We start from the raw sequence: 21109 nt of genomic DNA, 5'->3' as shown, positions 1-21109 counted from the left end.
TTTTCTAATTTTATTATTCAATATTAATTTTTTTATTATCTAATTAAAATAAAATCAACTTTTTAAACTTTTATCGAGTAATAACCCAAATCATGGACTTTTTTTATAAAAAAAAACACGGTGGTTGTGAACATCGATTTTTATAGGAAAAAAGTTGGATCTGCTGGACAAGTATATATATAAACCTGGTTAATCTCTAAAATCAATTTTACCAAGAATGAGGTGAGGTGGGATCTTTAGCTTGGCTTGACGAGGAACCTTGTAATTTTGTTTCCAACGCTCAATATCCCATCTTTTACAGATTGTACCTTCAAGAGATCTTGTCAGCATTAGCCTTCATTTCAAATCATCAAAATCTTAAAATTCAGTTAGCTATATTCAATAAAGACAGGCGGTGTCTTCTGTTGACTGTTGGCCTACCATTGCTTGTTAAAAAAGTACTGAGGGAAAGCCATCTCCTATCCTTCACCTACCATTATGTCACGAGGAAAACCTCTTCCCAAGAGATTGGTGACTCTCATCTACTTACTCTGCCGTTTTCTTCACCTGTGAAAAACACACACACGCACCCTCCCTATCTCTCCCATGTTCATTTCAAGTCTTCTGACCTTGAGAATTTTAAAATGGAATCCCTGGGAACCCACAAAAACCTATCCAAATGGAGCAAAATCACAGTAAGAGGCCGGTGCTAGATCAGTCCTACAGGTCCATGTTCATGCATGTATGGCATCACTTGTATGTTTTTTAAGAAATAAAAACATTTAGTGACAGTCTATACAGTAGTACTGTTTCATTATAAATAGACATTTTTCTTGACTGTTAACCTGTTTTACCTACTCACTCTTTTAGCACCACAGATTTTCCTTGTCCCCAAAAGCTTGTTTTGTCTCTGGGGTAACTTCAACTGTTCTTACACACCTTGCATGTTAACAAGAGCTCCCATCTGTACAATTAGTTTCTTGTCGCCGCAGTCTCTAAATATCATTCAATCCCAGAAGAAAAGGTCTTCTCAGCTCAATTGATGCTTATATATTCCTAGCTCTATTTTTTTTCTTGGTGCGAAGATCTTCCCGAGCTGGCTGGCTATATATATATTTCGTTCGTCGTTATGGACATCTGATAATCAGCTGGTTGGTATCCAGGCCGATGGTCATGTGGAGAATGTTGTTGTGGGGCATCTAATTAATGGATGAAAGCGTCGATCCCTTTTGTGATCTTTTCGGGCATTGGTTGCTGATGAAAACAAACAAGATCAAGGACGTTGGATCTTTCCTTGTCTGATATGATCATATATACAAGTTATAATATGATTTGACACCTAATTACCTAATGTGAGATTAACGGTTTCTGGGGCCACAAGTCATCTATGAACTGCTCAACTATAAAAACCGCCAATAGCCAGCTTCAGAACTACTTGAAGAGGTTTTCTTTGGCTTAACACAAGAGTGCACCTACCAATCCGCGTCAAAACCATGTATTCCAAACATCACTTTTGCTAATATTTTCTCCCTTCTGTTCATCTTATAATTCCCAGACGTCACTGTCGTTTATTTCCAATTGGATATTAACCTCTTAATTTCTTCAATGTTTGAGAGCGTTTAATTAATAAGATAAAGAATATTGAAGTAAAAGGATTGTTTTGGTTGATGAAAGTAGAAATAGCATGAGAAAATGCTACTCTTGAGTACAACTTACTCTTGAGCTTGTGGGTATAATTAGGTAGAGGAGAGGGATGTGAAGTCGAACTGTTGGAATGTATACACATTCCTTTGAATTAATTTGTACACTAGCTAGCCTTGATGGAATATAACACCTTTGCAACATTATTCTCTGATAAAAACCACATGCCTGCCTTTTCACACTCGAAGAAAAAGGATCAGAAGATATCATCACATGTTCTATGTATTAAGAGAGATGTAATAATTTTATATGATATATATATGATTAATTCAACTATTTATTTCATTATTAAATTTATTTGGATACATGATTTAATGACAGAATAAATTATAATTTAATTATATTATCTTTTTATCAATTATGAATTATTATTTTTATTACTATGATTTCAAATTCTTTTTTAATATGATTTTGATGAGTGAAAAAAAATACCATTTAAGTTAGCTCAAAAAAAATGCTCATCAAAGTCAAAATAATAATTTTTATTTATCATTCCAAACATTGAAAATTTTCTTACATTTTGTTTTGTCTCATTCCGCATTAATCAAATAAAATATTAAGATATTCATTATAATATGTAAATCACTGTGAAACATAACTTCTGTCTTTAACTCATGTTATTTTGATTTAACGACAATAATAAGACAAAAAGATATGGAAGTGCTTCATCTACTATTATATATTCTAGTTGTAATTTAATTTAAACTAGAAGAAGAAAGTGTATTAATTTGAAGCCGATACAAGGGGAAATGAACACGAGCCGTCATCTAAAGAGATAATTTAAACAAAAGAGTTTCCCACTATGATCTTCGCGTGATTTTGAAGAAAACCTGACGGTATAAAGTAGGAAAGTCTATCAATAGCATAAAGAACAAAAGCACTGAAACCATTATCTTTCGGCTCAAGTGTTGATTGAGCTCAAAAAGTCTAAGATGATTGCAGCATTTTGTCATGTTTAAGTCTGACAGGCAGACAGCGAGATTGTATTCATAAGATAGAACCCCATCTAGCTAGGATCGAGGGTCGCAAGGGAAAGCGCGCATCAGCAATCTTCGTCAATGATACTTGTGAGTGCAGCCACAGGCCACTTAAATGGCCGCACGTTCACTCTCCTCCGTTGGCAACTTTCAAGCTAGCTCGGAGTAGTTCAAGACGTCCAAATCAAAACAACAGTTTATTCCACAAAGCTGGAAATTATTATACAAGGTCTCCGTGAAGACAAAGGAAGCCTTGAACAATGTCTGAGCTCGATGGTCAAAAACCAATGATGCTAAGTATTGTCTCAAGTGCAAGTGCTACAACGTCTGAAACACCCATTGGTGCATAAGAACATTTATGTATGTATGTTCTTCACATAGATTGATTAATAATTTCATTCACTTGCTAATGTCTGTCTGCTCATCAATGTTTACATAAAGATGAGCTCAATCCCTTATGCAGCCAGAGGATTTAAAAAAAAAACTGACACGTATAGTGCAAGGACCATACAACATTTAAGCCGACAAGGTTTGCTCAGGGATAGAACTATAGACACGCCCGTGCCTAGTGTTACTTAAGAGACAAAGAAGCAATGTAAAGACCGGAGATCCTTCATCAAGCAATATATTATAAAATGGTATAGTTGAGATGAGAGCTAATAATTGAGAGGTGCCGGAATTTAAATTAATAGAATTAGTATCTATTAACCAGCTGGTTATTAAACCATGCATTACTGCTGCCAAGTCTATAATTAAAATGAAGAGTTGATATTATCGTTAATTTTAGAGTTTATGAAATTAATTAGAATACACGTAAATTAATTTAAATATTTATTTAATAAAAAAAATTAAGAGTAGACTTACCCTATCTATTTTTATTTTGGACCGGCACTAGGTATACCGGTTACAACCCAACTAATCCTAGAAATACACGAGCCCTCGACAAGGAATTTTCTATAAGTGCACCGCAATTAATTCATGAACTTTATCAAAAAAGTCCAATGACCCTATGAAATTGTTTGCACCTAGCAAGTAAGAGTCAACTTGAATCTTGAAAAGAAGCACATAGTCAAATCTCAGCTCTTCATATCTTACTCATCAGAAAATAAATTTAGATATACATTATTATTGATCTGGTTTCAAGGAATCCATATAAATATCTATTTTCCAGCTATTATTTATCATTCAACAAAAAATAAAAATAATAATAATATATATAAAATTATAAATAATGTGTATTATGCCACTATCGATATATATACTATATTGAATTAAAATTAAAAAAAAAACATAATTCTTTTTATATTCGGATTAAATTATCATGAAAAAATTCAGATTAAATTATAGAACAAATCATGCAAGGCTTGCAAGCCCCGCCGAGGCTTAAAATTCTGAAGGGGGGAAAAAGGCATTAGTTGAACTTGTGCTAACTCATCATGCTTGGGGTCATCTAATTTAGGCCAAGGACCACAGGTTTATACTTGAAGAAACTAATAAAATGCCCATTAACAGAAAATCCAACAACCAAAGGTGGAAGCAATGTGGGGTTATTTCAAATCATGACCTTTTGCAACACATTACGAAACTGAACAAGATCTTAGAATACTGATCGACAGTAGAGAAAGAAGAGTCACAGAGAGCACTGAGATAGAGCTGTAAAAAACAATTATAAACTCCAAAAGAATGCCATGACGTGGTAATCTTAACGCTAAGCTAGCGGGGAACATGTTGAAGTGGTTAGAGCCACATTAATTCTTGGTAACAAGAAAAATTAATGCATTTTGACTAGGAGAGTTTGTACTCACAAATAGTTTACACCAGATAAACAAAGCGATATAATTAAAACACGCTATCAGCTGCCTAGAATACTCTACAGGTGACTGATGGGACAAATTAGCACTTATAAGGTATGAACTTCAATATTGACCAATCTGAAGTGACAATGACATGAAGTGGTTTTGCCGACTTCATATTTTGGAACATATTCATCTGCTAAAGAACATCATTTGATACTCACAAGGCTGACAACTCGACTTCCTGGGTGCAAGGACGATATGCTACAAAAGTGCTGTCATTTGAGAAGGATCCAGGGTTGAAACAAGTGATTCCTGTGTATTTGAATGCCTTCTGCTCACTTCTGTCGCCTAAAACTATCTGTACATGAGAATGAAATAAATGTCAAATCAAATTCTTGCTGTCGAAGGTCCAAGGACTGTTTTTTGGTTTAAAATTGACAGGTAATTGCTTTAGCTTGTCTCCAAATATGTATACAGTAAATAAAAGCCCTTCCACTGATTAAGCCAAATAATTTTTCTCCGAAAACTCAGCTTAAAGTAGTCAAATTCAAGATTTTCCAGAATTTAAAGTCGTCAAATTTTCAACCAAATAGATCAATCAAAATTCTCAGATCTCTTTAGTGCCACGATGTTATGTATTGAAGCAAGCATTGCTCCATACTACATGCAAGGTCAAAAGAGGGGAATATTATGGCATTTCCTAATGTACAATACAAGGCGAGAGAATGGTAAAGGGCAGCAACAAAGAAAAAATAAAAAGACATGAGCATACCGTATGTGGAGATGGATAAAGATGTAGACAATGATCATAATTCCAAATAATTGGTTGAACAATAAGAGGCAGTGGGCATAGATGACTTTGATGGGTTATGGTAGCAACAAGCTGCATAACAAAGTAAAACCTTATTAGTTTCATTGATGAAGGTTCTCAAGACATAATATCAGTTTAGTGTTTGAAAAAGACAAGGTTGAGAGGTGAGAAATAAAGTACATGCTCAAAAGGATCATCAGTCTCTTCAGTAGAAGGAGGCATCAGGCATGAACGACGCATTCTATACAGCAGATCATGACGAAAGAATACAATTTCTTGGGTATAGAACTTGACTCTGCAGTTAAATGAAAAGCACAGTGGTATTAAAACATTAAGCACTCCTCAGCAGCTATAGGAACGGCACATTATGCACCATAAATATCAAGATTTCAAGTGTGCTCAAAAGAAGTCCCTAACGCTTTTAAAGTTAAATGGTGCTGAAATTTCAAGGTAAAAAAAAAATTGAAAATCAACCAAGGTGGATCTTGGAGGATGTGCTATGGACATAGCTAGTATATCTTTACCAGTTTTTAATCATACAATGGCAAGAAAGAGTAACCTGCATGGATTGCTTGCAAATATGGCATTAGGAATGTGCTTCTGAAGCTCTTCAGTTAAATACTTTGGTAAAGGACATCTCGGTAGAACCGTGGACGGGCCTGAAACAAGTCAAAATGCTGATCATTCTCATGTTATGTAACACTATACATCAAAAGATTTAAAGCTATCATCGTTTTTCTACCTGCGTCCTCTGGACCAGGAATAAACATAAACCGACTATGCTCTTTTAGCCGTTCATGGGCTCCAATCATTTGCCCTAGCTTACCAAACTGTGATCTGCATGTTTGTGTGGCGTTTTGTTTCATCAGTCAAGACAACATGAATTTTTTTTCTTCAGAAAGTAATGCTGATGAGAACTAAATAACTATTCTTGTATAAAGATCACTCACCTAAGGCTTGAGAATGAGTGAAAGGAAAGGTTGCATGGGTGAGAACAGAAGTTCCCCATGAAAACAAATAAGGAAGGAACCACCTCTTGACTCTCAAAACCATCAAGAACGGTCTCCAGCTTTCCCATAGCCTTCTCTAAGGACAAAAATATTTTTATGATCAAGTCCCTGGACAGCATATGCGCATATATATGAACATGACAAATGTACATATTTCAAAGACTATGAATCACCTCTTCACTGTCTACCCAGATGTCAGAGAGTATGACAAACATGTCATTTAGAGATCGCTTTTCCAACTCTGCAAGTCTGAGCTATTGAAGTATATAGGAATAGCACTATCAATGCAACATAGTTTAGAGCTACTGCTAGAAATTTCAGAACCATGAATAATATTTCTTCTGTAATCTGAATGAGTGCAAGCTTAATTAAGGATACAGTCTCCTCTTTTGTTAATGTACCACCACCAAAGAAATCATGCTGCGCAAGTGATTTGAGAGACTTGTCCCTTTCCTCTAATGGAGGAAACCCACAAGTAATTACCTTCACCACAGTAGAGAGAAAAGTTAATCACAGACAATAAAATGACAATCAACAAGTTTTAGACCATGCAGAACTTAATATCTGCGCAAGTAAAGACTTCATAGAAACTGTGTCAAAACTAGTGACAAACACAGGTGATCCACCAATTTTCCAAGGAAAGAAGCATCCAAATTATCAGAGATTATACAATTCAGTTATTTTGAATAAATTGGTGGATCATTGTTTGTGGGCACGAGATTTATACTCCTGACTCTGACTTACAGAGAGCACACTTAATAATTAACTTCTACTTTTTTTGGTTATCTTGATGATACTAAAAGGTCAATTTCCATTATCATGAGAACAATGTGAGAGCATGTTTACATTTTAAAAGGGATAGCATGCATCAGAACATTATACTCATCTCTGGATCCACAAACTATATAATTAGCAGCAATGGATTCAGCATTACAATTCTCGACAAAGGAAACCTAAAAATCAAATATGCTAACCTATGGCCTAGTAGGAATTATACCAAACCAACAATGGCTGAAGAGTTCAAACTTTGAAAGTACAAGAAGAAAATTGATGGGTTGTAGGTGACTAATATTAATTTTCAGATGGCATAAACTATCGACACCAACAGCAAATTGTACAAATGCCAATACACACATGAAGATGCAACTTGTAGCTGATCCAATTGCTTCCAAAGACAGTTCAAGTTAAAATGCCAAGGATGCATATTTTTAAGTCAAAATAAATAGGAGAATTTTTCAAAAGCAGTTATGTAAGCAACAATCAACTTTTGGCAAAGGCCCTTCTATGACATATATTGAGGGAGCATTTTAACATACGATAATATCCCAATGTTGGAAAAAAACTAAAGCATGTAGAAATCTTCAGAGAAAGGAAATAACAGAACCAGGACAGGTTAAGGCATGCAACAAGAGGAAAAATAAAACTAACCTGGTAAATACCATTCACGAGCATCTCACCTTCTGCAACAACTATTGTGTTCTCTGATAAAAATCCTGTAGTTACTTTGTATTACTTGTCAAGGAAATTAACACTTTATATAGTTTACGTGGCCATTGCCATAGCAGCTAACTTCATATGATCCAGTGGAAAAATAAAGCATAAACTAGCAAGTCTGGAAAAATAACATGTTCCCGTTGTATCTGACATTTTACAGAATAAATTAACCTTTTCATTGCTTTTCAAGTCATTCATGAGAAAGCAAGAACCCACATATATGATCAGCTAGATAATACAATAATCACCTGGACCAAGAACGATAAGAATCCAAGAAAAGCCGATATCAATGTAACTATGTAGAATAAATTTAAAAGCAATTGCATACAATTTCCTCTTTAAGCATGTCTGGCAAGTAACAAGTTTACAGGACAGGATGAGGATGGATTTCAGTTTCAAGTTATGGAAAAAACATTATGGAAAAAAAAATAAGTCCAAAGGATATTGCTTTAGACAAGTCAATTTCCACCGAAGCAGTAAGATCTTCCAAGTAAAAATGTCCATCCTCCAACTGAGATATCACACCCATCACCCATCTTCTCCCCATTTGCCCCACCAGAGACTGAATTGGAGCTATCTGCAGCGCATACAATACAAAAAAATATATCGCTATAGAACTTCAGAAGTACACAAGCAGACATTTAAGATAAATGGAGACGAGGAGCCCACCTCACAACTTCCATAATGCGACATCTCAGTATGAAAAGCAGGCTTGGAAAAATGTGAATCGCGTAAAACTCGTTGATACAATAACAAAAACCTATCTTTATAAAGAGCAGCTTTTGCTGAAGCATCACCATGTATATGCAACCCCCCTGTATGTCTACAAATACCGAAGTAAAAGAAAAAAATCACTAAATTCCCCCCATCATACCAAAAAACAATAGTTAACAAAATCAATAACAATTCCCATTTTAATTAAATTGCGCATGCAATTCCTAAAAAACTTAAAACAAACAAGAAAAAAGAAACTAAAATATTAAGCACGAGAACCCACTGATATATTCCATGGGATCTATAGCTGAGCATAAAATATAATTAATTAATATAAAAATAATAACTAAAATACCAAAATTACAAACAGAGTAACAAAAATGAAAATAAAAAAAAAAAAAAAATCACGTACTCATGAAACTGCTTTTTGATTGGATCATAGCGAAATTTAGGTATCAAAAAAGCATCAATAACACGAATAGCAGAAGTCGAACTCGAAACGGCACCGTTAGCTATGAAATCTTCATCAACAGCATCATCAGCTTCCAATAAAGCAGTTATAGCACGACTCACTGGTTCTTTATCAAGGATCGAAGATCTCACTCCCAATTTCTCTGCAAAATAAAGTAATTAAAAAAACAATTAACTAATCAAATGTGATTAGGCGAATTGAAAGATGAGGTTTGGTTTTAATTACGGGATTGGGATTGGAGGTGATCGAGGAGGAGATCGAGAGCTTCGTCTTCGGCGCCGAGAAAGCGGTTGGTGAAGGAGAGGATTTGATCGAGAGCGTCGATTTTGAGAGTGTAGCCTCTTATTTTGAATTTCTTTTGTATTAGTTTTCGAACTGTGCTGCTCATTTTCTGTTTCTGGAGCAAGGTAGATGGAAGGGAAGGGGAGGAGAGGAGGAGAGGAGAGGAAAAGGAATTTTAACTTTGCGGCGGCGGGGTTGTATTTATTTATTTGTGTGATGGGGGGCTTCTGGGCGGGAAAGTTGATCAATTGGTGTGTTTGGGAGGCGGGAAACTGAAGAAATTTTGTATATTATTAATTATTTTTTTAGTATTTTAAGGAAAATAAAATTAAAAAAATTATTAAAAAAATCATTTAGGATTATGTTTTTTTCTTGTCTCTTTCTCAATTATAAATCCTAGAAAATAATTAATGGAATATCCTTAATATAGTAAAAAAAATTGTATTTGGTTCTTTTTTCTTTTTATTGATCATTATTGCATTGTTGTTTTTTCTCAATTTTCCTTATGCTTTGTATGTAAAATCCACATGTAATGATTTATCAGGAAATATCTTGTACATGAACAAGTTCAATGTGGAATGATGATGGTATAGTTATTAAACTTAATTTAAAAATTGATTTGGATAAGTAATCAATTCATGATTATATATCAATCTTAAAAAATAAATAAATAAAATTATATTTGGGGTTTGAATATTTCATATAAAAAATTAAAACAATATATATGAACGTAGGTTATTTTTTATATATTTTTTTATTAGATTATTCTATTCACGAAATCTGATTGGCGGGATTTGGTAAACTTATCCGGGTTTGCTAGTATTATTTTGTTCTTTTTGTTAATTGATTTTTTTTATTTTGTCCTTTCACATTTGAATTGTTGGAAACTAAGCATTGTATTTTTTTTCAATTTATTTTTTATGAGGTTATCCTGATTTCATGACCCGAGTTGCGAGTCTGGCATATTAATTTTGTTTATTTTTGTTAGTTTTTTTTTAAAAAATAAATTCATCATTCAATGTGTTTTGTCTGAGAATTGAATTTTGAATTTTTTGTTCATTTTGGTAAGCATTCTTTCTCGTCTAGGTCATGAAAACCACCTTTTTTGTAATTAATCTAGTTTATTTATTGTTTTTTTATCATATAATTAAATGAAACTTGTTTATTGAACCTAGCCGGATCAATGATTCGATTCACGTATTTTTCTTACTTTTTTAAAATACACTAATAATGTCTAAACATCAATTGTTTGTTAATGTCTATTATTATGATTTTAGGTTTTTTTTTTAATTTTAATCTTTTACCACAAGACAATAAAAGAGATAGAGATGTGTTTCTTCTTTGATTTTTATTATGATATAAATATCTAATTAAGATATAAAAAGTTAATTTTTCATAAACTTAATTTTTGTATAAATAATCTACTCTAGCAAGACTGGTGTTGTGAATTTAATATTGATATTTAAAAACCAACTCAACAGTACCTCTATACAAGCATACAAGACCCATAAATATTGAAGGGTGGCTACTGGCTAGAGCGGTGGCTTATGGTAGTTGTCGAGGTGGAGGAGCGGGTTTGGTGGTGGTAGTTATGAAGAAGTAGAGTTTTGGTTGGCTGAAATTATAATAATAATAAATTTTTAAAAGTAATTTTTAATTAATAATATGTAAAATAATTTTTTTTATTTTTTAAAATTTATTTTCAATATCAACATATCAAAATAATATAAAATTATAAAAAACTTATATAAAAATAAAAAAATATTTTTCTTGAATAATAATTAAGACAAAAGGAGAGTGAAATAAAAATGGTATTTGAAATTGTGATAATATTTAATTTTTAAAATATTTTTTATTTGAAAATATATTAAAATAATATTCTTTTTATTTTTTAAAATTTATTTTAGACTTCTTGACTTATCTTATGTGAAAACAATATAAGATCATAAAATAAATTGAATAAAAATAAAAAAAATAAAAAACCATTTTCTTAAACAAAAATACAAACACACTCAATTGGTGAATTTTTAAGAGTTGTTGACAAACTATAGAATAATACCATAACTTCTAGAATACCACTAAAACATTCTAAAATTTCCGAGCCCAATCCTAAACCAACTTTTAAGCACTCTAGATCAACACCATGAAATTTATCCACCTCGAAGCTAATCTCAAATCGACTCTTGAGCACTCTAGATCAGTCTCATCACAATTCTCGCCTGAAATCGGATCCCCCGGTGTCCATACCCAAACCCGATCCCGGTCAGGCCAGAAAACAAAGCTCAATAGTGTAAAACCAATCTTGAAAACCACTTTTTTATTTTAGTTTTAAAAACTATTTTATTTTATTGAAATAAAAATGAAAACAAACAAATCTATATATCTTAGGAAAAAAAATGAAAACAAAATCATAAAACAGAAAATATAAAACGATACCAAAGAACCCACAAGTTTTTGACTCTTCGTGTGTGTACATGTCAAGACACGGAGGATCACAGAATCAACTAAATTCGGATCCTTTTATTAACCGACAGCAACATGGCAAAATTGCATGTTATATTTAAACATACAGGCCGCATCTCAGAGAAGACACAAACACTATTCCTCGTTCGACAACACACGAACTTCGATCTGTAGCAATAGCAAGCAAAGACTTGATACTTCCACCAAAATCTCATCTACGCATGCGATGGAACTGTGTGATTTTAAAATCAAAGCTTCATGCCCCCAACAAAACCTTTGTATCTTACATGAGGACTGTCCTCATCCTTGATGCTTCCCTTCAAAGTATTTGCGATCATAAACAGAGTCATCATGCTACTTTAATGCTTACTGTATCTTAAAAAGGGTCTTCAATTTAACAACCAGCCTCCAATCTTCAATTGACAGATCATCCTGTGCATAGAAAACAAACGATTATCAATTATAATTAATATTAGGCATAGCATTGAACAAGGTATAGCTGAAAACAGAATTGAAAAAGACCTACCCGGTAATTAACTTTAAGAATATCAATTGACCTTCTTGTAATGTGGCTGACTAGTTGATCTTCGTTGTCAAAATGCCTGCCATGCATTTTTTGCTGCTCCTCCGCATTGGTTCCCACAATCTTCAAAGTCACAAAGGAGCACCAAATAAGACCATCTCCGAAAATGTGCAAAAAGGTAATGAAAAACAACTTTTATTTGGTTTATTAAGCTCAACAACTCTCCCACTCGTGTGGGTGTGAGGGTGCGGGAGGGAGGGAGAGTAGAAACAGAGATAATCTTAGTTTCATCTATCTGATCCTGCCACGTGGACACTGGCTTTCAATACTTTGTTCTGAATATATTCTTTAGCCTTTTCCCTTTAAATTTTCCTTTCGAGTTCTCGAGGAGTAATTTATAAACTACATCAAACAAGATGACTTGATTTTACAATTCAACTAGAGAAATTATAGCTTGTTCATTTCTGGAGTTGATGTTGTAAAAAGTAAAATAATTACTGGTTGTAACAAGAATGTCTTGAATATTATTTAACAGAACTAAAACATAGAATGTCCATTATGATATTTATGAAGCAACTAGTAATTCCAATCAATCAACAATGATGTACCGTACCTTAATGGCCACCTTCTGGCCTTTCTTTGCATAATCCACTGATTTTTTGTTGAACTCAATGGAAGCAATTCGGCCAATGTCAATGTATTCTTTTTGTGGAACACAAAGTGGTGTCCCAACCTGTGTAAAAGAGCACATAGTATCAGAGGACAGTAAAGCATGTAATCCTAAAAGAACTAAAAACATGCATGTTGACAGAGCCAAATTTATAGCCCAAGTCAAAATTCGTGGAAGCATAACAAACTTCCCCCAAAACCTCAGAAAAGCATCCCCACTTATATCTAAAACACGGTGAATTTGGCAATACATTTTGCACGAACAACAAAGTCTCAAATCAATCATACTTGGTAACTTGAGCCAAGCAAGTGCACAAACATCGAGAATTTGAGGTAAGAGGATGGTTAAAACAGAGTGACAGTAGCCAAAAAAGAATAAGAAAAGTAAAAGGAAATTGCTACAAGTAGAATGTCTCACTACATTTATTGAGCTCTACACCATAGCTTAAATGGGACGGTAACTAGATCACAATGAATAAAAAAGGCCTACCCAACCAAAAAGTTCAACAGCTCACGAACTAAAAATTTTAAAAAGAATTTATGGATAGTTAAATGATCAATCCCTAGAAACTGTGATCTAGAGGTACACAAGACAAAGAGCGAGTATTTTCCAAGCACAGATACAACCTGCATCACTTTATAGTGTTGTCAAAAATAAGGTGTGTCCACATGATTTAGACAGTAGCATCCCAAAAAATCTTGCAGCTAAGCCCATGCACACTACTTCAGCAACTTACTAGCAGCACTTTAATCTTTGAAAATTATTGCATGCCTAAAATCCAAAATAAAAAGCTCACACCACCTTTGAACATTCAATAGATCTTGCAGAATCCTAGTTGGTTCAATGTGCTACCAGGATATGATGAACCACAAAAACAATTGTACTAAAACATTCAGACAACAGAGTTACATCTATACAAGTCTTAATTAGCTCGGTCAATGAATGAGAGAGCTTGATCATATCCTCCTAATCAAAATCTACATATTAAATGATTGCATGTTATATGGATCGAGTATAAACACATATTGCTATCAAAGATGCGCGGCATTGAAAGGATCAAATCGAATTGCAGATATACCAAAGGGTATGAACTCTCAGCAGTTCATCTAGTGCCAAACCCAAAATCACGGTACAGTGCCATTGATTAATCCTCAAATCACAGGACCCTGTCAATTATATATGCTATAGATGATCCTTCATTTGATTTAGGGTTATAGCAAAAGTCATGCAACATTGTCCAGGAAAAAGAAACCCATCTGTGCAATTTCATAGGGCACCATCATGTGAAACAGAAAAATTAAAAAGATGAAAGAAAAAAAGCACCCTGGTAAGATTCTAAAGCAGCCTGCTTTATCTGATAAAAACCCCAGGCTAGATCTCCTATACACTGTAGCTAGGACATCACCCCATAACTATGCCCGAGACGTGCATAAGAGAGACCGTAATTCACCAATGTATGCAAGGATGAAAAGGTGGAAACAAAACAAAATAACTTAGAATATAGTAATACCTTGAGTATGCCCTCAAGAACATCAACCCCCAAGATGATAGGATCTTTCTTGTTGAAAATGCACTCTGGTATTATCTCAAGAACACATGGGAAAACAGCTTCATCAGCGGCTTCCCTCTTCTTTTCCTCCTTCAGATTCTGAATGTAAGCCTTGAATTGATCAAATAGGTGATAAATGATATCAGCGATGAAAATCTTTACTCCTAGTTCATCTGCAAGTTCCCGAGCCTCAGGTGTCACTTTAACATCAAATGCCAAAATGGTGGCATACTCCTTTTTCTTCTCAAGCATTACACTGGACTTCATGACATCCTTTTTATGTACTGGGCCAATGCCTATACCGCTAACAGGAATGCTTACTGCCGGTGACTTCAAGAACTCCAGCAATGCTTCCAGTGACCCAAGGGTAGATGCTTGTACGTAAACTCCCTCGCCAGTTTTATCAATCCGACTCATTACTGACTTCATGTCTTCCATTGCGGATTCCTTGACATCTTCCACATCATCATCACGCCCAACCACATATAAACCAGTTCCAGCAATAGCATGTTCAAGGCCCTGCATGGAATAATAACACAAGAAAGCCAGGATATTTACTACCAGGAGTTAATACATATCTAAAGATCTCTACATAGGCATGTGCTATCCATGCGTACTAGGTAAATTGGTCTTTATTGCTATGATTAGCAAATTACAATCACCTGCCCAGTGATCTTGATACCCTGTGCAGCCTTGATTTCTTTATGGTGAAGATATGTCCCCTGAAAATAGAAAAAAAAAAAAAAAAACCACTACATTAGTATCAAATCCATCGATTTCTACTATTCCATAGAAAAGTAAGATAAAATAAAACAATGAATCTGAGAGGAGAGGTTGCAGCACTAAAATCTGATCACATAAACCCAAAGCTTGATACAAGGATCCCAGCCATTCCCCACAATTCAGTATAGCAACTTAAAATAATTTCTGATTTTTTTGAAGCACTTGAGCAATGAAGTAAAAACAGCCCTCAACCCTTCTGGAAACAAGAATATTGAAAGAGAACATGGTAATTAAGTTATAGTATACATTCCAAAATGATTGTCTCCAACAAGTCTTGTACAGACTCAATAGAACAGGAGATGCCACCAAGAGATCTTAGTGCCTTTATTCACCAGATATCCACTTTTACTTGCTTAGGGCAAAGTTCATACGGTTTTCCAGGTAAAGCCCTCACTAATACTGGGTTCAAACAGTTATTTCCAAGTTGGGGTTCTACTTTACGAGTCATGCACAAATCTTTCATCATCTTCTATCTAAATATTGGTGTCACGACACCAGTCTAGAGTTGGTTCATAATACCACTATAAACTAGTTATTTTATGACCAAGGGACAAGTATTTGACTTGCTTGTTGAACTAGCAAGCATGCAGTGTGAACACATGCATCTAACATGTCGGACAAGGGTACTATAAGGCAAAGTGAAGAGTCGAAGCAACATAGCATAATGACATTTGGTCTTAATTTCCAGCAATTATTGCACAGGTTAGTAATATACATGTCCTTCATGGGTTGGTCATCTTTAGTCTATTGAGAAAAGGAAAAGAGAGCACTATGACATTGTAACAGTTCATATGCCTTAAGAGAGCAAATATGACAAGAAGAATTTTAGTCAACAATTCTCGAGTCATGCGGAATTTTTATTTTTTACAAATATATTGGCTTAGCTGATCTTTCACCCATGTGTCTGTCAAAATTTCTCAACTCCACCTTTGGGTTGACAATTTTTCAATTTGGTATGTGTTACTGATTTTTGTCAGAATCATCTAATAGGTAACAGTCCTAATTCACTTTCGATAATATCTGACATGGAAAATAGGAACACACTGAAATTACACGCCACTAATTTTAACCTGTAATTTCAGTCTGGTCTGGTAAAATGGGGGGCCCACAAATCTCACACGTGTAATTTCATTCCATTTTTATTTTCCACGTCAGATATTAATGGTGGGGAATTAGATAATCGATACCTATTACATGATTTTGACAAAAAAATTGATTACATAGCAAATTGAAAATTTATTGACATGCAGGGACAAACACAATGATACGTTAAGCCCAACAAATTAATCCCAGATCACACATATTCAACATAAGAACTGTAGAGAAAAAAAAGAAAAGGACAACAGAGGTAAAAACAAAAAACCACACCTTAACTCGGAGTTCCTTCATCGGGTGGGGTGTCAGCAAAGCCCGAATTGTGGTAACAATGGGACCCTGTAAAGAAAAATAAATCATCAATAACTCAGAAACTAGCACTTCATCAAATCTTCAGGAAAAGCAAAGTTCTGAGCTTGCCTGTAAGCCGCACACCACGATTTGATCGCCTTCATGGAGCACACCATTAACCAACACAACATCAATTGTTGTTCCATGGCCTTCAATAACCTTAACCTCCAATACCGTACACTGGCAAAGGTACCCAACAACAATCAGATATTTGTATTAACTTAAGGCATTCTACCAGTTAAGACACAGCAGACAGGAGAACATGCCTGCACTTCATTTCTGAATGTGAGTTTCTCAATCATAGTTTTCTGAGACCATTGGATCAGTAGCAGTAACAAATCAGGAATGCCTTCTCCACTGACATATAGGAAAAGCATTAGCACAAAGAATGCAAGACCCAAAAAGTTAACGAATCTCAACTTAATTATGAGAGGGAGAGCGAGGAAATCTTGTTCTTACCTAATTGCACTTGTCGGTACGATATTAAAAGTTTCTCCCATGTCCTTGTTTTTATAGTACAATTCAGTATTTAATCCTTGCTCCTTGAACTGAGTTATGACCTGGGATCCAGTGGAAGGCAAAATTTTAACAAAAGGAGCAAATTGATAAAACTCTTTGAAGGAAGTAAAAATAGTAGATGACCTCCATGAGCCTCCTGTCAAATTCATTTTGCACATCTTTTGATTGCTGCTTCAATGCCTTTCTAATAGGTGCATTACGTTGTGCTTTCCATGCATAGAGTCTGTCCACCTGAAACATTGAAATGATAAAGGAACAAAACCTAACATCAATAAAAGGAAAAATTAACACATTGTAGCATTATCTCTATATTAAATTGGAAGAAAAAAAACTAACCTTATTTAATGCAACAATAAATTCTGTATTCCTCATCCTCAAAAGATTGAGTGATTCTATGGTTTGCGGCTCCAAGCCATGCATTATGTCAACAACCAGAATAGCAATGTCACATAAACCTGAACCGCGTGACCGTAGATTAGTAAAAGATTCATGGCCAGGGGTATCAATAACCAACAGACCAGGGACATTTAGTTTTGCATCAGCTTTCAATTCCTTTGTTCTTTCCCGTATGTTCTCAGCAGGAAAGTATGTTGCACCAATCTGTTGCGTGATACCCCCAGCCTCACCTTCTTGCACATTGGTGCCTCGAATACAATCCAACAGCTTGGTTTTACCAGTATCAACATGGCCCATAATACAGCAAATTGGAGAGCGCAGGTTCTCTTCACCCTGTTTAGGGATGGCATCTGAAACTGCTCCTTTATTTTTCACAGCAGCGTCTTTCTTCCTGTTTTTGTCAGAAACTTCAACCTCAGTCTGAATTTTCTTATTTTCAACATCACGAGAATCCATTGGCTGTGATGTAACAGGTTTTCTGACTGCAATTGCAGGCTTGGCATCTGAAGGAGGGGCTGCAATAGTGTAAGAATGAAAGAAACAAAACAAAAGAAACTGGTAGAGATACCATAAACTTGATAGTCCAACATGAAAATCAAGCAAAAACTAACCTGCACCGCGAGAAGCTGGAACAGAACTCTTTGTTTCCTTCTTCAAGACAGGTTCAGGCTCAGAATCCTCCTCATCATCAAATGCACCCTTAACATTAAGATTTACATCATCCCAGCTCTTTGCATCCCATTCCTCATCATCGTCATCTTCCTCCATTCCATTCTCCTCAGGTACACTAGCAACTTCTGTTTTCTCTTCCTCCACTGGTTCAGCCTTCTCTAATTCTACGGTTTCCACCTCATGCACTTCTTCCTGCTCCTCTTGCTCTTTTCCTTTAGCTTCTACATGTTCCTCTATCTTGATACCATTTGCTTGATGGTGAGCTGGTTTTGACTTCTTAGTCTGGTACCTGGGCCGTTTTGTAGGTGCATTATCTCTGTCTGCAGTAGGGACAGTGATGCCTGCATTAGCAAGTATTTGATTCCGCATAGCCTCTAGCCGCCGTTGTTCTTCCTTCTGCTTCCCTGTTAGAAGCTTGCCTTCCTGTTTCTTCTTCAAGAGTTTCTCCTTTTCCCTTTCCTTCTTCCTACGCCTAGCCTCTTCTGCTTGCCTCTCAAGTTCTTCTTGCCTTAGTCTTTCCTCTTCTTCCTTCCTCCTCTTCTCCTCTTCCTCCTTTGCTTTTCTCTCCTCCATTTCTTTTCTCCTAGCAAGTGCCTCTTGCATCTCTCTAACATGCTTAGGAAGCTTCTTTTCAGCAGCTTTACCCTTTGCATCTGTCTTTTTTGGCTCACTTGTTTCAGCTTTTGCTTCTTCCAGCTTTTCTTCCTTTGCCGCTGCAGCAGCGGCAGCAGCTACCTTCTTCTCTTTCTCCTTCTCTTTCTTCTTCTTCTTCTTCTTTGCAGCAGCAGACTCTTCTTTTTCTTCTTCACCCTCCTTCTCGACCAGAGCATCTGGCACTGCAACTGGTTCAGGCTGAACATTAAGTTTCTCCTCTTGTGGAGGTGATTCAGAAGGTTTCAAAGTAGATGCCCCCCCACCTAGCTCCGCAAGAATCTTATCCAAATCATCCTCTTCTTGAGCAGTCCTTCCACTCTTACCCTTCTTCTTCTTCTTATTCTTTGAAGTCTCTGCCACCGCTTCACTCTTAGTAACCTTACTATCATTAGCTTCGACAATATTAGGTTCTTCTGGTTCAACCATCTCAGCAACTTCTCTCTCATCCTCTCCACCCAATGCAGAAAAAACATGATTACTAGCCCCCTTCTTCTTAGAAGACTTCTTCTTCTTACCAGTAAATGCAACCACCGACTCATCTTCATCCTCAACGCCAATCACATCATCATTGGTTTTCACTGATTCAGACACAGAAGTCTCTTCATCATTCTCATCATCAAGCAATGCCGCACTAAATTTATTACTACCACTCTTTTTGCTAGACTTGGAAGACTTCTTCTTCTTACCAGAGAAAGTAATCGCACCAAAATCCTCATCCTCATCTTTCTTCTCGTCATCCTCATTCTCATCTAACCCATCGAAACTCGCTGCCAAAAACACACTCCCAGCATCCTTCTTACCACCCTTTGCCGACTTCTTCTTCTTTCCTGTAAATTCAATAACAGGCACGTCATTGTCATCATCATCCTCTTCTTTATCCACTACCTCTCCATCAATCTCACCATCGTCAATAGCATCAAAAGCCGATGCACTAAACAAACTACCACCATCACTCCCCTTATCCCCCTTACCCTTTGTCTTCCCTTTAAAACTTGCCACAGGCTCATCCTCCTCCTCGCTATCTTTCTCGCCAGTCAATTCCGATCTCTCATCGTCATCATCATTACCATCATCATCCTCATCACCTCCCAATAAGGCAAAATTGGACGATGAAAAACCAGCATTCCCACCAGCACCACTCTTCTTCCCTTTCGACTTCTTTTTCCCAGCAAACACAACCTCCGGCACTTCCTCCTCCTCACCATCCCCCTTCTCTTCCTTAAAATCCTTCTGATTCCCCTTCTTACCCTTCTTTTTCCCAGTAATCACAACTTTCTCCTCCTGAACCTGTGTCTCCTCGGACAACTCGGTCCCAACCGAATACTCATCATCATCAATCATCAACCCCTTCTTCTTCGACTTCCCTCCACCACCCGCAGGAGCGTTCTCCTCATCACGCGCGGCTGGCTTCTTTCTACCCATCGATAATTCCACGAATTATCCTTCCTCTAAAATAGAAAGAAAAAAAAACACGATTCCCCTCTTATGAAACCATAAATTCCGAACAAGTAAAAAAAATCACATTATTATTAACAGGAAAACAATTAAAAAAATAAATAAATATTTGTTTCGGTATGAATCAGAAGGAAAGTACGTTGCGTGCATAGATAAGTAATCAGATCTAAATTAACGAAAAAATTTGTGATTAGAGATAGACTGAAGGCTTACTTGAGACGATGATGCTGATAAAAATCGGATTGAATGAGCGATTATAAAGACTGAGAGATGAGATGAGATGATTTAGAAATTATTATACTGTTAGTAACTTAGTGTAGAAGAGTAGATGAGAAGAGCAGGGAAGAAAGATTATTGAACAGAGACAGGGAAGAGAGGGAGAAAATGGGGACTTGATGTGTATGAAGTTACAGTTTCTAGCCTTCTAGGGTTCAATATGGGCTTGGCTGGGATGGGCTGGGCTGCTTCGGCTATTACCTGTTTTTAAGTTTCCTTTTTCGTTACTTTTTTTTTTTAATCTTGTAAAGGTGTTTTTGCATCCAAATGTCATCCAATCGCTCTTGCACTTTACAATACTCAATTAATGTTCTTTTGAATTTTATTATGATTTTGATGGGTTTTTTTTATCATGACAATTCTCCTACATCATTTTTTTTATTGAAACATTTTTCTTAGTTTTTTAAATTGGTATTGAGTTTGAAAAACACATTTTAAAAGTTCTTCAAAATTTTCTATCTCTAGTT

The 21109-nt window shown here is 35.6% G+C and overlaps 2 protein-coding genes across 4 annotated transcripts; both read right to left on the bottom strand.

Moving 5' to 3' along the window:
- Nucleotides 1-4383: 4383 nt before the first annotated feature.
- Nucleotides 4384-9418, bottom strand: LOC7454020 (DNA polymerase epsilon subunit B). The gene is made up of 13 exons (XM_024582213.2): nucleotides 9180-9418; nucleotides 8895-9096; nucleotides 8438-8591; nucleotides 8214-8345; nucleotides 7703-7780; nucleotides 6653-6757; nucleotides 6448-6528; nucleotides 6215-6345; nucleotides 6007-6101; nucleotides 5824-5923; nucleotides 5445-5559; nucleotides 5226-5336; nucleotides 4384-4811 (listed from the first exon to the last, which is right to left on the bottom strand). Exons 1-13 carry the CDS (start codon nucleotides 9340-9342, stop codon nucleotides 4671-4673), a joined length of 1608 nt encoding a protein of 535 aa, XP_024437981.2. The 5' UTR covers nucleotides 9343-9418; the 3' UTR covers nucleotides 4384-4670.
- A 2243-nt stretch (nucleotides 9419-11661) lies between these two features.
- On the bottom strand, nucleotides 11662-20762 carry LOC7454021 (eukaryotic translation initiation factor 5B). 3 transcript variants are annotated; one of them, XM_024582671.2, is made up of 13 exons: nucleotides 20580-20762; nucleotides 18197-20359; nucleotides 17526-18100; nucleotides 17313-17420; nucleotides 17130-17230; nucleotides 16937-17027; nucleotides 16740-16850; nucleotides 16593-16658; nucleotides 15104-15163; nucleotides 14403-14960; nucleotides 12836-12955; nucleotides 12226-12345; nucleotides 11662-12131 (listed from the first exon to the last, which is right to left on the bottom strand). In XM_024582671.2, the coding sequence occupies exons 2-13, from the start codon at nucleotides 20331-20333 to the stop codon at nucleotides 12066-12068; spliced, it is 4113 nt and encodes a 1370-aa protein (XP_024438439.1). In that variant the 5' UTR covers nucleotides 20334-20359; nucleotides 20580-20762; the 3' UTR covers nucleotides 11662-12065. The 3 variants fall into 3 exon arrangements, with proteins under 3 accessions (XP_024438439.1, XP_024438441.1, XP_024438440.1); XM_024582673.2 differs by having other exon boundaries at nucleotides 17526-18088; XM_024582672.2 differs by lacking the exon at nucleotides 20580-20762 and having other exon boundaries at nucleotides 18197-20377.
- Nucleotides 20763-21109: the final 347 nt, after the last annotated feature.

Source organism: Populus trichocarpa, chromosome 12, assembly GCF_000002775.5.
Source record: "Populus trichocarpa isolate Nisqually-1 chromosome 12, P.trichocarpa_v4.1, whole genome shotgun sequence".
Lineage (NCBI taxonomy): Eukaryota > Viridiplantae > Streptophyta > Magnoliopsida > Malpighiales > Salicaceae > Populus > Populus trichocarpa.
Note: the sequence above shows the minus strand (reverse complement) of the source record. Positions and strands in the feature narration are given on the sequence as shown.